This window comes from Macrobrachium nipponense, chromosome 2, assembly GCF_015104395.2.
Source record: "Macrobrachium nipponense isolate FS-2020 chromosome 2, ASM1510439v2, whole genome shotgun sequence".
Classification (NCBI taxonomy): domain Eukaryota; kingdom Metazoa; phylum Arthropoda; class Malacostraca; order Decapoda; family Palaemonidae; genus Macrobrachium; species Macrobrachium nipponense.
The window spans coordinates 38,249,024-38,269,423 of NC_087201.1; the positions used below are offsets into that span (position 1 = coordinate 38,249,024).

At 39.2% G+C, this 20,400-nt stretch overlaps 1 protein-coding gene across 1 annotated transcript in view; it reads right to left on the minus strand.

Annotated features, from left to right (window-relative positions):
- Positions 1 to 20,400, minus strand: part of LOC135221162 (cell growth regulator with RING finger domain protein 1-like) — a 188,235-nt gene that overhangs the window by 46,639 nt on the left and 121,196 nt on the right. Inside the window, 5 exon segments of the mRNA XM_064258987.1 lie at positions 1,293 to 1,339; positions 1,342 to 1,366; positions 1,369 to 1,401; positions 17,190 to 17,349; positions 18,384 to 18,549. Of these exon segments, the coding sequence (XP_064115057.1) occupies positions 1,293 to 1,339; positions 1,342 to 1,366; positions 1,369 to 1,401; positions 17,190 to 17,349; positions 18,384 to 18,549 (431 nt within the window).

The following is a 20,400-nucleotide window of genomic DNA, read 5'->3' on the forward strand; positions in this document are numbered from 1 at the left end:
ATATTATACTGTCCAAGAAGAAATTAAATGTCACACACAATAAATATTGCATTTTGCTAAATTAATAACTATTGCAAAACCTCATCAACTGAAAACTTCAAAAGAACACATGCTATTAAATAGCATATGTTCTACCTACATGACTTTTTCTAACCTGAAATCTTTTTTACATGTGCCCCCGACCTGACATTTTTAGTTTCATGGACAATTATTTTCAATTGCCTTTCTTGTAGTTATATTACTGATGATGGTTGCTTGATGTCATTTTTAATTTCATGGACAGTTACTTTTAATTGCCCTTCTTGTAAAAGTCTGACACTGGTTGCTAGGTGTCAATGTAAAAATGGAACTGAATCTCTATGTAATACTCTGGCTCTCAGTATACTTCATAACGCTATCAAGTGTTCAGTTACAAGATTAAAGTCTAAAGACGTTATGTTTAACCTTGAAGTAAAGGCAAGCCCCAGTTATCGGCAGGGGTTCCATTCCCGAAGCGTAGGAACAAAGGACCTCTGGAACTGAGAAGTTTGACATTGAGGCACATTTACTGCATATTGGTGCTGCTGTTCAGCGAATCTTGTAGCTCTCAACAGATAAAGAGTATAAAGGAACTATTGTGAATGTGAGAGATCTCTGTTGAAATACAACTTATGACAAAGTGACAGAGACCAGCCAACAATCATTGAAGGAAACATAGTGGCCTTTGTGTGGGTTCAAAACCTTTGATGAAAATTAGTTTTTACTGATGGCCTGAAACTTATCATTCTTCGCAAACTTTTGAAGATAAATTTTAGAAAAGATCTTTTTTACTACTGGAAAGAAATGATGATTTTTGGAAAGTTTAAATGAGATATGTTTGCTGGAATAGGGTTGCCAAAAGACTTAGAGCAAAACTATGAAAACATTACAGGCAGCCCTTGGTTAACAGCAGGGGGCGTTCCGTTCCCAGCCGATGCTGCTAACCAAATATCGCTGTTAACCAAAAAATCTGTGATAACAGCACTAAAAAACCTGCTTAACGGCGCCACTAACCGAATATCAGGGCCGTTAACCAGAGATTGGGGCTGCTGTTAACTAGAAATTGGCCCTGCTAACCGGATATCAGCGATGCTACCAAGAGATCGGCATAGATAATCCAGTTAACAGTGTCGCTAGACAAATTCTGTAAAACTGGATAGCCATTAACTAATACCGCTGTTAACTGAGGGCTGCCTATACACGTATTTGGTAAGACTGGTCACTGATTTATAATGAAGATAAATAATTTGTACATAAAAATATTAAGCATTTACCTGTAACCGTGTTAGCTGGCCAGAATACTGCTTCAGGTACTGATGTGAATACAAGTAGGGACCTGACATTCTTGAAATCTTTAATATGAATGATGGTAATCAATGCACCCTGCAAAGAGGAGAATTCAACTATGATGAAAGGATGTTTAATCAAAACTAAACACTAACCAGTGTACTAAACTAGAAAAATATGAGTACGTAAAGCAACATTCTTTGTGACTTCTTGCTATTCACCCAGGTTTTCTGTCATTGTTCCCTAGTTTTTTCCTGAGACTATCGTACCCGTATTGTGTGTGTGTACATATGTTGGAAGGTACTGATTGAATGTATCTTTTTTCAACAAATGAACATCTACAAATACACCTGGACTGCTCCAGATGAGTCATAGAAACTAAACTGATCACATACTATATGTTAACCAAGAGAAGAAAAGGACACTGAAGAATGTTAGGAGCTATAAAGGAGCATATATCAACAGTGGTTACCAATTGGTCATAGCCGCATTAAAGTTGAAATTTAAAGCACCAACAAAAAAAGTCAAGAATATCAGTTTAAACATAGTAAAACTAACTGAAGATAAATATTGTGAGGCCGTTACAATTAAAAAAAATTTGCAAACCTAAAAACCATACATGAGTAGGAGCAGACAGATAACAAAGGCTGGTTTGACATTGAGAATGTACTATTCAATCTGCTAGAAAATGAGACCTGGGATACAATAATGGACAGAAAAAAGCAAAAGGTACATTCACTAAGTTCAGGAAGAGATGAAGGACAATGAATAGAAAATGCTACTTAATACTCAATGTTTAGATAGATGAGTTAAAAGGTCAAGGAGAGGTAAAAGTGTATATAATTGGGCAAACAGGTTCATGATGTTGACAAAGCCATATACTAATGGAGTGGTATTGTTAGGATAGTTCACAGAATTTATTACTAAAACACATATGGGTGCCAAGAAATGAAAATATCTGTCAAATGAGGAATGGGTCGATAATATCAATAAGACGAAAGACAACATTAGTCAATATTGAAGATCATAAATAGATATGAGAGGATCATAAATAGATAGAGAGGTAATTGCACTGATATGACAAATTTTTAAGGTAATTGCACTGATATGACAAATTTTTAAAGAAATTTGTATTTTACTAACTATACAAACCTGAGGTTGTTTACAATAGGAATTACTTTCGGCACAGTTGGAAAACAGCCATTAACTTTAAACAATGTGATATAGTACATAGTTAACTACCGACTATAGGTGGGAGTCCTGCCCACCCAGTCAGTATACACCCACTTTGCCTTTTGCCGCCCAGGAAGCAGAATGAGGGGTGGTAGAAGTGGGCATATAACTTGTAAAGGACCTTAGGTTTGCATAGTTGGAAAAAAATAAATATTACTTTAAAAATTTGTCATTTGTTCCTACACAATATACAAACCATCAGTCCTTTACAAAGGAATGGCTTACTTTTTGGAGGGAGGATTCTGAGTAAGCTTCTGAACTGACTGGAGTTTGCCTCACCAGGGACTCCTTTCCTGGTTCATGTAAGAGTAAGGAAGGAGACCAACCTCTGACGTGTTGAATAGAAGTGTAAATGACAGAATGTTCAACTGTCAGACTTTTGGAACCTTTGAATTTATGTATGCGTGTGTGTAGCAACATTGCTTTGAAAAAGGCTTGGATGAACCCAGAGCGTCAGAGACAATAAAACTATGGATAACCAATGGGTTTGTTTTATCATCAGCCCCTCTCTCCCCTTGCTAGAGAGAGGGAAGGCCTTGCATCCATTAATCTATCTAAGATTATAGACAGAGTGCTCAGTTATGTAAACTCACCTGCATGACCGGCCCAACCAGCATGTGATGGATGCAACTCATCTCTCTCTGTGGGAGAGGAGATAAAAGAGGGAAGGATGGAGCCAGTCCCCCACACACGTTTGCTCTTTGCCACAGGTGAACACCTTAGGTGAGATGCAAAAAACTATCCCACTATGGGATTCTGGGGAAGCTACACAACTTGTTGAGCAGCCACCACAGGGCCCAAGGTAGAAAGATTTAAGAGTGGGCAGCCTATGCCACTTTCTGTCTTAATACCTGTAAAATTGACAGGTTCTTCTGGAGTGCAAGGGGCAGACAAATGTTCCTATCCTCATGAGGTACTTGGAATGAATTCCTGGCCACACGTTGGTGGTCGAGTACGCTCGTTCGATAGCTTCACGAGGCTTAAAAGAAAGTGTGTTTTTTAACACTTCTTTCTTGGTGGAAAAAGTTCTATTGAGGAGGCATCAACACTCAGGCTTGAGATGTTGAGTCCTCTTGCATATAATACCAAAGCACTCTAACTGGATACAGTAGTATCTTGCATGATTACGACTAACCAGTTTGTGATGGGACTGAATGTGACTCAAAAGTCTTGCTACAAGTTCCAGGACAAACTCAAGCATGATAGAACCTCATCTCCTCGAGTGTCATAGTCTGGCTGAAGGCATAGGCCTCTATAGACAAGAAGACTAGGCACGAGACCTTCTCCTTCAGGTGAGCTTACCTGTGGGTTTGCATCACCTGTCTGGGACCCTGACACCATTCCCATGCAAGAATATGCTGGGGAGTGAGGCCGCACTTGAGTGTTGGAACTTCACGCTTTATCAATAAGTCAGGCCCTGGTCTGTAGACTGGGGGACCTTACCGGTGTCACGGGAGTCCTTGGGACTCTGTGCAGCAGCAGAAGAACCTCAACCTGCCCAAGGAAAAGATTCCCGAAACCAAAATTGGTGACACAGGGGGTCTTATTGGAGCCCTGTGCACCTCTGGCAACACAGGTTGTCTGGGAGAACTGCGCACCTCTGGTAACATGCATATCCAAATAATCCATGCCTGCAAATCCCCAGGCACAGGTTTTCCATGGATCCTGTACAGGAGTTGCTATCGATAAATGGTGATAGGAGGTTCTTCACTTTAATTAACCCAATTAATTAAAGAAGTCATCTCCGGTCCCAGAAAAATACACGTATTCGGAAATACATATCCAAATAAGTACTAATAGTACGTATCATCTTCAGCAATGCCTGCACCTCACAATGTACCCTAGTCTTCTTTGAGGCCAAAGCTTCCAGGAAAGAAGAAGACTGAGGAGGGGACCTCCTCGTTGCATCGCCAGGTCCTTGGAACCTTGAGTCAGAAGTAACTTGGTCGGAACCTGGCCGAGTACTCGAAGAAGTATCGATAGGAGGTACAGAAGCACCTGCAAACTTCAACACCTTGGAAGAAGACTTCCTAGAACTGGTTCCAATTGTGCGGGGCTTGGAGACCCGTGCACTCAAGCTCCCGAATCATGATACCTCAGTGAGGTACATGATATGGGCCCCCAAAGTCCGGAGGACGGGTGAGACAACAAGAGATTCCTCTGACTCCTCTGTGGAGGTAGAAAGCCCCTTAAGAGTCCTGTGACGGGACTTTTTTGGAGCAGGGGAGGAAGCAACCATCTTCTTCTGCTAGCAAGCATCAAAAGGAGAAGGTAAGGCAGCACCGACAGACAAAGACAATGGAGACAACGACTGTGACTTCTCTTCCTCGACTATCTAGGAATCGTTTCAGGAACCTGCGTCTAAAATCCCAAGTCTGGGACATTCAACCAACAAATGCCTCACAGTCAAGGGCACAGCATAGTTGTCTCAAAATGGAGGATTTTCACAGGACATCAAGAACCCATGAGTCCTTGGCATATAGGGATATAACCAAGGAGACACTGATAATGTGATACTGTGCATTTTTGATTAGTTAAAATATTCTCCCATTGGGTACTGCCGCATATTTTTGTTTCTCTGATCTACTAACAGGATATAATCCCGATATGGCAGTAGGCATCTTGTGGGTTCTCGGGAGCTGACTGCCAACTTTGCAAGTTGGTCAGCTTTCTCATTCCAAACCACCCCAACATGGGAAGGCACCTAATGGAACTTTACTTCTTCCCTCTTCTTTTTTGTAAAAGCAGCCATTCCAATATAGCTAAAATCAGAGGTTTAACAAGTTAAAAGATTCCAGTGACTGAAGAACATTTCTTGATTCACAATATATAAGTATTTTCATTCTTAATTAAAATTTTCTTTAAAGCCTTTAAAACTTCTAATAGTTCTGCTGTGAAAATTGACGCAACAGATGATAACCTCCCGCTTCTTTGTATATCAGGGAAGGCCACTCCAAAGCCGATGCCAGCCATCCATGAAAACTGCAGTGGAGTTACCATGTTGCGAGGAATGTTCTAAAAATATTGACCTCATGGGACTCACAGGACAATTCTGTCTTTGTAAAATTAAAATACCTCTGGAAAGTTCCAGGGGGGACTAACTGTATATTTTGCTGGTAAAATCTCAATCCTTAGTGTGTTTAATTCACTGACAATAAAATTTACTCTAAAAGCAAATGGATGAGGTTGCTTGGGGCGATTTTCGTAAAACTGCCAATGCCTTTCCTTTCTCATACAAATGCTGGTTAAAGACTTAAGTAGCCTTGAAATCTATACCAGCCCTGAACCAGCAGATGCTTGTAATGAAGATCTAGCAACATCTCACCAGCATCTACAAGCATGCTCTTGGTGGGAGATGATTTACATGCTCCTGTACATAACTGTACTCCTCTGTAATGAATTGAGTTGAGCTATTTGGCTTTGCAGAAGTGTACACTTCACCCATAACTTAATTTTGAAAAGACCAAGGCTTTATATAATCTCAACATCTAAGTTCGGTCTGCACCCCACAAAGTGTGAGACAGGACTTTCAGCAAGTTCATTGCTTTCAAGCATTTTGCCTGGTTTCATCAACACATGGAAGTCTGCCTATGTATGAATAAATCCTTATCAGGAGAAAGAAAGGACAGGTGACAGATACCTAGCATCCTTGCTGTACCTGAAGGATGCTGAAGCCCCAAGTGTGGATGTGGAATCCCCTCTTGCTTTTCCTAAGTGAGTGGACCAGTAGGCCAACATCATTCGTCCGGGACCATTCCCATACAGAAGCGTACAGGAATGGGCAGAGGTTGAGTGTGAGCCGCACACTCTGAACTCATTCTCTCTGCTTGGAAGGGTCCAGGTCTGTAGACTGGGAACTCTTATCAGACCAGGAAGGATTCCCAGGACTGGTACCGTTGCACCAGGGGTCCGTGGAACCTGGGCAGTGGTTTGCTTCCATGTTTCACAAATCAAGAGTTTGCAGTTCTGGTAGTACCACTAGTGAGAGACCCCTTGGCCGTCTCTGTGGAAGGAGATTGGCTGTCAGAAGCCCTATGGGACTTCCATGGTTGGAAGAGGCACCCTTCTTCCTATGCTTTGGTGCTTTTGGAAGAAAAGGGGGGAAATGACACACACAACGAAGATAAAGACTACGACGAACTCTTGAATTCCACTATTGGTCCAAAACTGTTCTTGTACAGGAGAGGGTAGGAGGGTATGTTCATGCAAATGTGCAAGGAGGCTATCACCAGGTAAGGAGCTCGTATGCAGGCAAGAGCTGTCACAGAGAGGGACTGCGCACTCTCAGGTGTGAACTTTGGATGCCTTCAAGATATGCCCCAGTCTTCTTCGAAGCCTTGGCAGCTTCTCAAGGTGCACAGGTGCACGGACTCGCAAGTCGGCTGCACCATTACGGGATCCTGGCCGAGTACCCAGGAGAGGACTGGCAGGGGGTGAGGCGGTGCTTACATGTGCACTCACTCTCTTCTTATTGGTGTCATGGAGATTCATCAGTGATAGAGGAGCCTACATCAGCCTGTGGGGGGGACCCACAATACTAGTAAAGGTAATTTGGGGTTTCTAAGAAACCCAAGTACCTAGGGTGATGCAGGTCTCCTTGGAAGACCACACTCCTGAAGCTCCTGATTCCCAAATCTTTTGCGTATCAGTTGCTTCTATTGCCTGAGAATTCAAGGAATCTCGAGCAGAGGCAGGCTCTATATCAGCCCTCAGAGTGATTCCATGGCACTGGTAAAGGGTAGCTTCAAGTTTTGAAGAAACCCAAGTACCCAAGGTGATGTGAGTCCCACTCAAGAATCACGTACCTGAAGCTCCCCATTCACGAATGGAGCAGTCATCGGTTGCTTTCTCTACCCGAGTGTCTGAAGAAACTTGAACAGAAGAAGGACATACCTGAAATCCTTTTGGAAGTGGGATTCCCCTTCCAAACAATCATCTCTCCTCCTCCCTCTCCCCTCCTCTCCATCTTCCATACACTAAGAAGAATTTTCCATAAAGGTAAGAGTAATGTTAAATGTTCATTTATTCATTATTAATTTTATTAGTCATTTATATTTATTTCTCACTAGTTTCTGTATATAAAACTGTTATTCCCTATTAAATGTATTTTTTAAAAACATTTTTGGGTGTCTGGGCTGCATTAATTGTATTTACATTACATATTCCTTATGGGAATTATTGTTTCAGATTTTGTACTTATCAGACTTCGTGGGAGGTTATGGAATGAATTATGTATGAAAACTGAGGCTTCACTGTACACAGAATTGGTTACTAATTTTAGTTTTTATCTGTTATATAGTATTATGTAGGTTGTAATTGTAATTTTTCAAAATAAAAAAAATATTAGAAAAAACATGTATAACTAGGTAAAATTAGCATAATTTTAGAAGTCTTAAAAAGGAGGCACTGCACAGGGTTGGAAATACAGTGGACACCCGCCTATTTTTGGATCTAGATTCATGGCTTCACCTAATTGCAGATTTTTTTGTGGAACATATATCCACATTTGCAGAAAATTTTCCTATTTGTGCCATTTTTCATAGAGATGCACTAATTACTGTATTTTCATATCACTTTCATTATTAAATCCATGTTGTGATAAAACTATTAAAATACCTGGGTATAAGCATTTTTTTGAGGGCTTTTTTTGGTGTTTGAACTATCAAAATAAGCAGTATATTTATAAGCATTTTAAAAGGCCCCGTGAATCCAGGGGGTTGACTGTATTCACTTTCAACTTTGTGGAAAGTGTAGTATGTTGTTTAGAATTTTTTGCTTATACCATGTATATCTGCATATCTTCCTCTTTCCATTGATGTTTTTGAACCCTTACAAGACAAACATGATCATATGAGGAACTATAACAGGTTTTGAGTGAATGCCGGGCCAACTCACGAGTATTACCATTACACGTCATATGGTTTGCGTGAATTTGGCGGGGAAGATGTTCATATCACTTCAATGGGCCATAAATGACTTATGGATACTCTAGTAGCTCAGCAAAGGAAAGAGGGGGATCAGTGTGCCATGAGACTTCATGGAGGAATTTACTGACCCTCTCTATCCAAGGATGTTTTTTCATTTATTTGCTCATAAATATACCCAGGGATAGCTTTTGGTTTTAGTATGCCGGCTATAATTGAAATTTTACAAAGAATAGTGTAAATTAGTATTAGAAAAATATATATGTACCTCACAAACAGGTATTGCATCTCCCCATTTCAATAAATCTTGTAAATATTGTACAACAAATATACATACTACTTAGAATTTGTTGCATTATAATTTTACAAAACAAACTAATTAGAAAAAAAACATGTATTACTTGGTAAAATTAGCATATTTCTATGAGTTTCCTAGAAAATAGGCCTGGCACAAGGCTGTAAATACATTCACTTTCAATTTCCAGTAGAAGGTACATAAAATTTTTCAATTGTTTTTCTTACACATTGTGCATTTGCATATCTTCTCTTCCCATTGATGTGTTTTTTCTCAAACTGGCCAACCTTCAAGTTTGCCAAGTCTGGTTGGTGTGCTTAATAGGCAGTCCCTGGTTATTGGTGGCCTCAGTTATCTGCGATCCAGTTTTATGGAGCTTGTCTAGCACCAAAATGTTCTGATTCCCGGTTATCGTTGCCGATGATAGAGTATCGGCTCCAGTACACACCTAACAAAGGCACCATTAACAGACATCACCGATAAGCGATGACTGCCCATACCTGTCCTTGATAAGTGTATTTGAAAAAGCGCTGTAAGATCGGAACGCCATAATTTGGTGCCACTTTTTTTTTACAAAACCTGTTGATGCTATAACAGAGGTACAGTGAACACCACCGTATTTGCAGACTCCGGATTGGCAGACTCACTTATTTGCAGATATTCCCAAAAAGTTTGCCTATTTGGGTATTTTTCTATGAAAATAACCACAAATTCCTGGGTTTTTTCTTATTAATTTATTCATAACATGCACTTTTTGTGATATACTAACTTAAACAAACCAGGTATAAACATTTTTAGTGGGTTTTTCTTGAGTTTTAACTAACAAAATAGGCAGCCGTTTTAAGTGTTTTACAGGGGTTTCAAACAAATTTGCAGGTTCTAGCTATTAGCGGGGGGTCTGGTACCCATCCACAAATATGGGGGAACACTGTAGTCTCAAAGAATGGCTTTAGGTATTCAACTATGAAAACTTGTGTTGTGCATTTCATAAGAACTGGTTATCAGCACCAAAATCCAGTTATTGGAACCAATAAGTGCCATTTTTGCTATCATCAAGCCAACGGAACAGAACCACCGCCGATAACTGGGGATTTCCTGTACAGTGGTATCTCGACATACGAAATTAATCCGTTCCGAGGTGGCCTTCGTAACATGAACTTTTTGTATCTTGAACCACATTTTACATGTAAAATGCCTAATCCATTCCAAGCCCTACAAAAACACCCCAGTAAATTTTATAATAAAGCTAAATTGACCAATAAACAATGAAATACAACAACAATTTGGACCATTCAATACCTACTTAATATGTACTAGTACTCAATATGTACGTACCTGTAAATAAAATGTATTTAGTGTACATGGTAGTATAACAAGAAATATGATGTACTACGTATGTATGTAGTAAAATGTGGGACCTTACCTTTCGAGTGAGGCTATCTCCGAAAGTAGCGACGGAGGAGGAGGACAAACGGCAGAAAACTTCTTATAGTACGTACACTCAACTTTACGAAACATTAAAAAATGTCAGGAAACATAAACTAAACTTTACGAAACACATTAACAAAACTGTAACACTTAACTTTACAAAAAACTTAAAATTAAATTTTCTTTTCTTTTTTACATTTTTTTTTTACTTTTTTATACTTTTTTTTTATACAAAATTTCAATTTCTTCACCACTTTCAACTTTCTGTTTTTTCGTAGTATCAATTGGATCTTCCTTTTTGCTTACTCCTACTAAAGGCCTCTTTAAAATATAACTATCCAAGGAAGATTGCTTCTGCCTACTTTCACAATGTTCCTGAAACGACTCAGGCAAACGTCATCGAACTGCGCAAGCATACGACCTGTGTAAACCTTTTCGGGGTGTCTTTTTTTCTAAAATGATTGCACCTTATGAAAAGCAGCTAGAGCATCCTTAATTTCTGCCGTTGTCATAGGGTCGTACTCCTCCTCCTCGCCACTGCTAGAGAACTTTCTTGAACGACATTATGTTTGCATGGCCTCCAACTCCTTCAGGTCATCCGTCGTAAGCTCCTCTTGGTGCTCCTCGGGAAGGTCATTGGAGTCGTCCTCGTCGACGACCAGTCCCATGGACTTGCCGAGTGCAACGATCTCGTCAAGATCTGGTTGCAAAACAGTTTCAGGATCGTCAACTGTTCCTGAATCTGCAGCACCAGCTTCGCCCACATCGAATCCCTCAAAGTCTCGGGCAGATACGGCATCAGGCCAGAGTTTCCTCCACGAAGAATTCAAGGTTCGCCTCGAAACCTCCTGCCAAGCCTGATCGATGAGTTGGATGCATATCACAACATCGAAATGCTCTTTCCAAAATTCACGCAAGGTGAGGTTTGTGGTATCGGTGATGTCGAAACATCTCTTGAAAAGATGTTTCGTATACATACAGCTTCTTGAAGTTCGATATCACTTGTTGGTCCATGGGCTGGAGGAGAGGGGTGGTGTTAGGCAGAAGATAAAGAACCTTGATAAAAGAATACTCCACTAGGATATCTTCCTCGAGGCCAGGAGGGTGAGCAGGGGCATTGTCCAACAACAGCAGACATTTCAGAGGGAGGCGCTTCTCTTCCTAGAATTTTTTCACTGTCGGGCCGAAACACAGATTTACCCACTCGGTGAACAAAAGTCTCATTACCCAGGCTTTCGCATTAGCCCTCCACATCACTGGAAGCTTCTCCTTAAGCACTTTGTGGGCCTTGAAGGCTCGAGGAGTCTACGAATGATACACAAGTAGGGGCTTCATCTTGCAATCCCCTTGGCGTTCGAACAAAGTGCGAGCGTAAGCCTGTCTTTCATAGCTTATGCTCGGGTAGCTTCTTTCTCTTCCTAATTGACGTACGTCCGACGAGGCATTTTGATTTCAAAGAAGGCCAGTCTCATCACAGTTGAAGACTTGCTGAGAACTGTAGCCTTCCTTGATTGTCATCTCGTTGAACGTCTTAATAAAGGCTTCAGCCACTTTCGTGTCCGAGCTGGCCCGCCTCCCCCATGCCGCACCTCCGAATGGATGCCAGTCCATTTACAGAATTTTTCGAACCACCCATGAGAAGCCTTGAACTCTGGGGTTGGCGTCGATGTCCCTTCTCCTCCGTCGTCTTCGGCCTGGGCAATCAAATCGCCGAAAATAGCGCTGGCCTTGTGGCAGATTGCCGTCTCCGTTATTGTATCGCCAGCGATTTCTTTGTCTTTATCCAAACAAGAAGCAGCCTTTCCATCTCGTGCACGTGGCTCCTCTTGCTAGACAAAATAGTCACGCCCTTGGAAGGTGTGCTACTTTGATGGTATCCTTCTGCTTAAGGATGGTGCCTATTGTCGACGGATTTCAGCCATATTCCTTGGCGATCACACTCAATCGCATGCCAGCTTCATACTTTTTAATTATCTCCATTTTTGTCTCCAAAGAAAGCATCCTCTTCTTTCCGTGAACTTCAACTTTCTTGGGACCCATGACTATGTATATACTGTATGTAATTAAGTTATGTGGTACGTATACGTACGTACTAAAGTTCTCACACAACACGATAAAGTAGTACTACAACGAAATTACTCGTATATTAACGAACGAATTCCGCGTGCTTACGATACCAATGACGCTGCGAAGTGGCCGAAAAAGCACGGCGCTACGTAGATCCATGATGGGATCATGGGAGAGATGCTGACCAATAGGAGAGCAGGATCTTATGGCGGTGACTAGCATCAGGAACCAATGGGAAAGCGGGGGAGGATGGTGGCGAGTCTACTCAGTTGGTGGTGCGCAAGTTTTAAAATTGTTATCGGTGGTCCGGGTGAATCTCGGGACTTTATAGCAACAACCTTTAGTATCCTGAACTATTTTCATAAGTAGAGCCAAAATAATCTTCGTATTTGCTTTCGTATCTCAAGTTTTTCTTAAGTTGAGCCTTTCGTATGTCGAGGTACCACTGTACTATATTTAGCAAATCTGCAGGTTTGCTTAATATACATATATATATTTAGCCTATCCTGTAAGGATTAATTTACACCCTTAAAGTCTAGTGCTCTTAATATATATTTTACCGCAGGCTGAAAGGGTTCAGCTTGTACTGTTAAGGGGGCAGCCGAAACCAACCCCTATATATGGTGGTATAGGGCGAAAAATGCAAAGTCATGAAAAAATTCATGGAGCTTCATATGGCAATTGAGAATACGTATACGAAATATTTCGTCAAAATTCCTCTTACTTTCGTAGTTACAGGGTAATTAGTAAACATAACTCAATAAGCCTAAAACATTCATCCGTACTAGAAAATGCAGTATTTCTTCTGTTATCGTAAATTTTGATAATTATTGGCAAAGAAATTGTGAGAAATGGCATCTGTGAGATTCTGTGGCTCACAGAAGAGAGTATCTGGTTCAATCATAAAATCAGTTGGACCATAGACTTCAAGTATGGGTTACACGTTCGAGTTTCACCCTCGTGACATTCGCTTGCTTTTACGTATGTTTATGTATGTTTCGGCAAGAAGTTCATCATGCCAATGAGGAAAAGACAAGGAAAACAATCACGCTAACATACAGATGAAGAAAAATCGCTCAAGTATTATTACAGAATATCATAATATACGCGTAGTTAGTGAAGAGAGGGGAGGGTTGCTTAGTAAAGCGCCCCCTTCTTGCCTGACAGCACACGTCACACTGTGCCCAAGGCTACGATCTTTGAGCAAAGAGATCTTCATTTATGATAAATAACATAGTTTTGGTTTTTTCTTTTTTAACCCACCCAAAATGAATATGAAAATTCATAATAATCATGATTTATTAAATTGGTCTTTGTAAAAAAAGAGAGGTACACCTTCGAGTTTCACCTCTACATTCTCTTGCATTTACGTTGTTTATCTTTGTTTCGGCAAGAATGTCATCATGCCAAAGAGGAAAATACAAGGAAAACATCTCGCTAACATACAGAAGAAAATTCGCTGTAATAAGCCGAGTTAGTGAAGGGGAGAGAGGGGTTTACGTAGGAGGAGTGCCACCATCTTGCCTCAAGCAGTGCCACCAGGCTACGATATATGAGCAAAGGGATCATCATTTATGATTAAAATATGATAAATAAAAGAGTTTTGGTTTATTAATACACAAAAAGAAATATAATACATTCATAATAATCATTATTTATTAACACTGTCTTTATAGAAATACGAAGGAAAACTTTGAACGCCCATATCTCAAAACTATACTTATTAACCTTTAAAACAAAATCTTCTCCTCACTTAATTTTAAGCTATAACATTGGAATTTGGTATATAACTCAGAAAGACATTATAGAACAATCAAATAGAGCCCTTTTTTCCAATTTTTTTTTCGTTTTTTTTTAATACATTTTTTTCTCGTGATTTATAGGGTTTATTTTTTTACCATATTGAAAAATTCCTATCTAGCAAAAAAATGACTTTTAGAAAAAAAACTCTCCATTTGATTGGAGGTCGACATCAGGTCTATATATGGTAGTAATCCCAGGTCTTAATATTAAATATCAAGGGAGGAGATAGAATTTGAAAATGGTTATTTTTTAGGGATAAATTTGCCCTGCGTCACAAAACCGAAGGTCAGAGGCAAAAATCATATGCGGTTTGGAGATGTCCCAAGTCACCTTATTAAGTGGTATGAATGTTGAAGTCCTGTCGTTAAAAAACGGCATTAGCCGGCCGCCCCCTTAAGGAGGTATGTTCTTACTAATTTCATGGGAGGCATCAGCCTTGGAGGAGTTGTAGGGTAATCTCTGATTAAGAAGATCCAAATTCTCCATTTGCTCTTTACAGCAAATTTGGAAGGGTTTTGAGGAATTTGACCTGTGATTTACAGAACTGAACTGTTGTTCAATTATTGTATTAAATGAAGTCTTAAGAGAATTTGGATCCTTGTTATATAATGAAGTCACTTTTCTACTTTGTAAAGATCCAGTGATGGCTGGTGCATAACAACACATACTGTATTTTAATAAACAGAAATATAAAAGCAATAGATCAGATACACAAATCAAAATAGCACAATTTTGTTATGCATGCTGAGGAGATCTGACAGCCATAATCAAATTTCCAGTGACATATTGCACTACAAATGAAAACTTGACACAAAATGTCAAAGGATTCCTTAACTTTCCTATATGAATTTACAATTTAACTAGGCACATTACTTGATCAAAATTTAACACTAAAAACAAACTCATTCACAGTGGATAAAATATCACCATTTAAAAACACCATACAGTTCTTATGATATGCACAACAACAGTTTTCATAGTTGAATACCAAGAGCCATTCTTCGAGACTACAAAGTCCCCCCCACAGTTACGGCAGCACCGACTTATGGCGTTCTGATCTTACAGCGCTTTTTCAAATACATTTATCAAGAACAGGTACAGGCAGTCCTCGCTTATCAGTGGTGTTGGTTAACAGCGTTCCGGTTTTACAGCGCTTGGCTAACAATGTTGATAACCAGATTTTTGGTGACATTAAGCGATTTTGGGCATCAATAATCTGTTTATCAGCATTGGTAGGTGGATTATCAGCACAAATAAGCGGTCAAGAGGCTCCAATAAGCAGTTTATTGGTGCTCATGACATCATAGACTCCATTTATTACCATAATTATCAGCAATTTTCAGTTATCGGTGCTCAGCCAGGAACAGAAGCCCCGCCATTAACCAGAGACTACCTTATACATACCCACAAGCAGATGAGGCATCAAAAGCTGTGACATATAGTACAAAGTCATCAATAAGCAAAGATTTTTTAAGCAGAGGAAAAACTTCTTTAAAGACTGCTTCAAAGATACCATGTGCAATAACATAACATGCCAAACTATAACAACTACTACCCTGCAGGACCCCTTCCTCTTGAAAATAAGAAGAGAACAAGGTGATCCCCAATCATACTAAAATATCAATTTGATAAAACTTCTTTTAGAAACTGAATCATGTTGCCTTTAATCCCAATCTTGTGAAGACAACTAAGGATACCGTGTTGCCATGTGGTATCATACACTTCTTCTAAATAGAAAAAAAACAAGTGTCTGACAGTTATTTAGAAAGCCTTACTGGATCTGATATGAGAGCTATAACATAGAAGGATCATAAAAGTTATTATAAAAAAAGCAGCTCAGAATATTTCAGCTTACCTCCTATCCACAAATGTATCCTTCAACATAAACTGTTTAGATTTTGTAATCCACCAGCCTCTAATGTAACATTTTGTGCCACAACATTTTTTATATATGAACACTGTAAAAATATACTGAGCATATACCATATACATGGCAGTTGCAAACATAGGAGTAACAGGCAAAGTAACTTCCTTTGGAAATGTCATAAAGATATCATTTGAAAATTTATATCTTATCACTGTCATATACTATTGTAGCAGTGTAGTATATTCAATAATTTGCTATTTAATGTTGTAGTACTTGTAGGGTAACAAGTACTATGTTGTTTACATCAATCAATTTTACATTATTGCTATTGCCTTTACCTTTTAGATAAATTGCAGATAATAATGACTACATTACTTTTTTATATAAGTAGCATTTATAGTAAGAATCATACTTTACAATACGTATCTGTATAAATGTGATATTATTTGTTTACTAAGAAATTTAAAAATTCACTCTTAAAGAACAAAAAGGAAATGTTTTGAAAGATGACTAATCAACAAATTTTTCCTTATGCGACTATGAAAGTTAACTCCACTTAAAAGGACTATGAAGAAAATAAACATCATATGAATAAGCATGATAATCATTATTAAACGACAACTTGCCAATATGAAGTATGATTATAAATTTAATCATAAAAAGTCAAAAATGTTGAACAATAAAACAATGCCCCAAGAATAGCCTAGCTAGGTTGCAATGCAATAATATTACGCTAAGCATATAAGATCATATTTGTTGTGAAACTACAGTATACGAACCTCAGATTAAACAACACAATAAACTGTTCAACTGAGTGGAGGGAAGGTAGAAGAGTGGGGCAGGGGGCAGGATGAGTTAGAAGCCACAATAACAAGATTTCTTTCAGGATCCCCTACACCAATTAAGAAGTTTGTGGGGACTAAAAATATCCAGCAAGTAACAATCAAATAAGCTGAAGTCTTTTCAGCTGAGGTGACAGTTAAAAAGCAAATGATAAGAGTCAGAGCCAAGTATGAGACTGGCTAGTTTCAAGTCTGAGTTTTACTGGAATTCAGCTGCATCCCAATGACTGCACCACTTACAGAACCCTTCCATGTTAGCAGCAACTTCATTTACCTTCTGAGGGTTTAAAGTAACTGTAACTTGAATAAGAAGTAAGATCTCCTGAAGTTCAAATAGTGAACATTAATAAAGTGGACTTTCTCAGCCTGGGTTCTGAATATCATGGCTGTGAAATTCTTAAAAATTATGTACAAAGCATACTAACCACATTACTGGGATCCACTTCTTCAACTGAGGAATCTTGTCGCACCATGCAGACAACTAAAGGGTACTTTTTTCGTGGTGATGATCCTAAACTTAAGGATGAGGGAATCACATTCTGGTTTAAGGTTTTATAAATGAAGGCCCCATCTGATGCATCACACCTGATGAATTGTTTATATATTAACAATATAGCTCATTACTTGGACCTAGGAAGAATGTGACCTAAGATGAATTATCATAAATAAGGTAATTTTATCATATTAATGTTATATACTACATCTGAAAAAGAAATGCATGTAACACTTGACTGTTGTATGAAGTATAATTCTATACTGTATTAAATACTGTATCAAAAAAAAGGGGGGGACAATATATGCAGTTTCATACACATGCACATAAACACATTGAAAATACATGTAAGTAGCATAACATCACTGTAGTAATACTGTGCTGCATTAAATAAATGTCAAAAAAATACTACACATGAGAAAGGGAGACAGGGAGAGAACAATTAGAGGAAAGTGTTCCATATTTAAACACACTAAGATGTTTCTTATCTTTTCATAAATGTATGTTTTGTGTATCTTACATATCGTCTAAGCATAAGTTGGCAGAACTACACAATTAAGTTGGCAGAACTACACAATCAGCTATGTTTTTATTAGGCTACACTGTTAAAGTCCAGGGTTTTACAATACATTCAGATGCAATTGATTCAGCAAATATATCTTTCAAACAGAATAAATTGATATTTTAAATTGAATGATAATTACTAAATACTTTAGGATAGATTATCAATTACTTTATATGGAATTGCTGTTCACTATAGGATATATGAGAGATATCTCCGGGTACTGTATGGCTCCAGGGTACTGGGATGGGCAAAGCTCCTAACTGTCCATAAGTTGAGGTGACATGTTCAACTGAACCACTGGGTCACATTTCTAGAAACTCCAGAAGCTTGTCGTGAGGAATTATTTTTCAAATGATGGTGAAAATTGAAGCAAGATAAATTGAAAGAAGTTGGATAGACAGAAGGGAAGACACCAAAAAACAATGGATAAAAAGTAAAAGGAATGGTGGTGGGATCAAAGGGCACTTTAAAAAAACTTTCATATTATCTACAATGTGCCACATAGGGCATACTGTAAGTGGCATTTCTCTATGAAGGCATAAAAAACCAAAAACAACAAACCTTTCAGGTTCATTGATGATCTCTGCATTAAGTGGAGAGTTTTCAATAAGATCCAAGTAGAAGCCTGACCAAGGACCACCCATTAATGCGTGCAAGTGATCTTGCATGACACCCCAGTAACTTCGAAATGTGTATGACACATCACTCCTGATCTTCAAGTGAACATCTGAAGGCATTATAGAGTAGTAGTACATCATGTTAATATAACAGGTCAGAAATGTAATCCTACAATAATATTAATTAGAACTACATTCTCAATGTTTAATGTTCCAACACTACTGTTACTTTACAAAATTACATTTTTACAATAAAATTATGTTTTATATATACTTCCCAAGCAATTACAAGCTATAGTTTTTCACACAGCATCCTAAAAATTCAAAATTCATGATGACTATTCAACTTTCTAGTGCAGGTGACTTAAGCCCTGCTCACTTTGAGGGTAAAAAGCAGAGTGATGTGGCAGACAACTCAATTGGTTTTGCCCTGATGTCCATGTAAGGGGAGGGGGGAGGGCTCCAATTCAGTAATTACTTGGTAAGTACTACATATAAAGCCTGATCTTATTATAAAAATATAATTTTTATATAAGTAACCTAAAGTATCTTACCAAGAAATACAAGCTGAATTCACATTAACAGGAGTTGGGATACATGGATAGCAGAAAGTTGCCAGCATTGGTACAATGCTTGTTATTTCCTTACCTGGTAAGAAAGCCATTGCAGGTGGGTACTGCCTCTGGTTGGTGCTCATCTTAATCTCAGTGGCGCAGCAGTAAAACTATGGGTCGCCGCCTAATTTAGTGGGGGACTTTGTAGCGAAGGAGGTACTCCAATGGCTAGCAAAGTTAAAAGGTGACCTTGCCCTGGCCATAGACTAAAATAAAATCATACAATGACTAACAAAACTGGTGGGTACCATGTAACTCCAGACTCACCTTGGACTCAACACAAAGTGAGAAGATAGAAAGGTAGAAAAAAACTCTATGATTCCTCTCCCAACACCATGCCAGCCTCAGATCAAGGTCTTATCGTACTACAATTATCGAAAACTGATTCCACTTCTTTAAGGTAATATGAAGCGAAGACGGACTTCCGCTTCCAGTCTGTTGATTCCATGATAGAGGAAGGGGACATGCTATGCCAGAAGGCAAGAGAAGTAGCCACTGCTTGGACCTCATGGACTCTTAACTTCAATTAACCTTAATTGTGACACTCAACTTCCTCTACAGCACTCGAGTTAGCCATGGCTCTGCACCTCTGCAGCTCCATTCTTCCCAAAAGTGAAAAAGTCTGGCTCCTACAGGAGCACGAAGGACAGGTCTTCCATTTCTTGGAAAAAGGTTTGAAAAATGGTTTCTTAGCCGACTACCAAAAACACAAATTGGTTCGTGGTCTCAACTGGAGTCTCTGTGTACCTCCACAAAAGGGCTGAAGCTTAAGGGGAGAAACAGACTTGGAAGAGATGAAGGGATCCTTTGGACATCTAGTGGACTGCGCTAGCAAGTCCTAGGTAAACTACTTCTGGAGGTCTGATGAGATCTCCAGAACGGTGGACTGTGGAAAGAGATACTGCTGGTCAAGAGGGGCAAACAGGAGAGCAGACTTCTGTGTGAGGGTAAAACTCCTTTCATGGTGAAGGAACCGACAATTCCTTTTCCTTCAGTACACCCATGGAGAAGAGGGAGACAAGTCCTCTTGAATCATCTCTGGTGGTCTTACAAAGGACAATACCTCTAACCAGTCGGAGGCCAAGTCTCTATTTTCTTAGCGAGAGCCCAATTGTCCAGTGGAGAAAACTCATCACTTTCTTTTTTACAAGATGGTCAAGTTCAGCTGATGAACACATGACTTTCACCAAAGAGAAGGCAGAGCATCATTAAGAGTTAATGAGGCCGGAGAAATCCCTCTGAGAGGAGACAGCAGCTCCCAAAGAGGGAACTTCTCCAGCATAGGAGAGGTGTCGAAGAATCGCATGATGTTAGGGGTATTGGTCCCTCTCTGACTTTCGAAAAGAA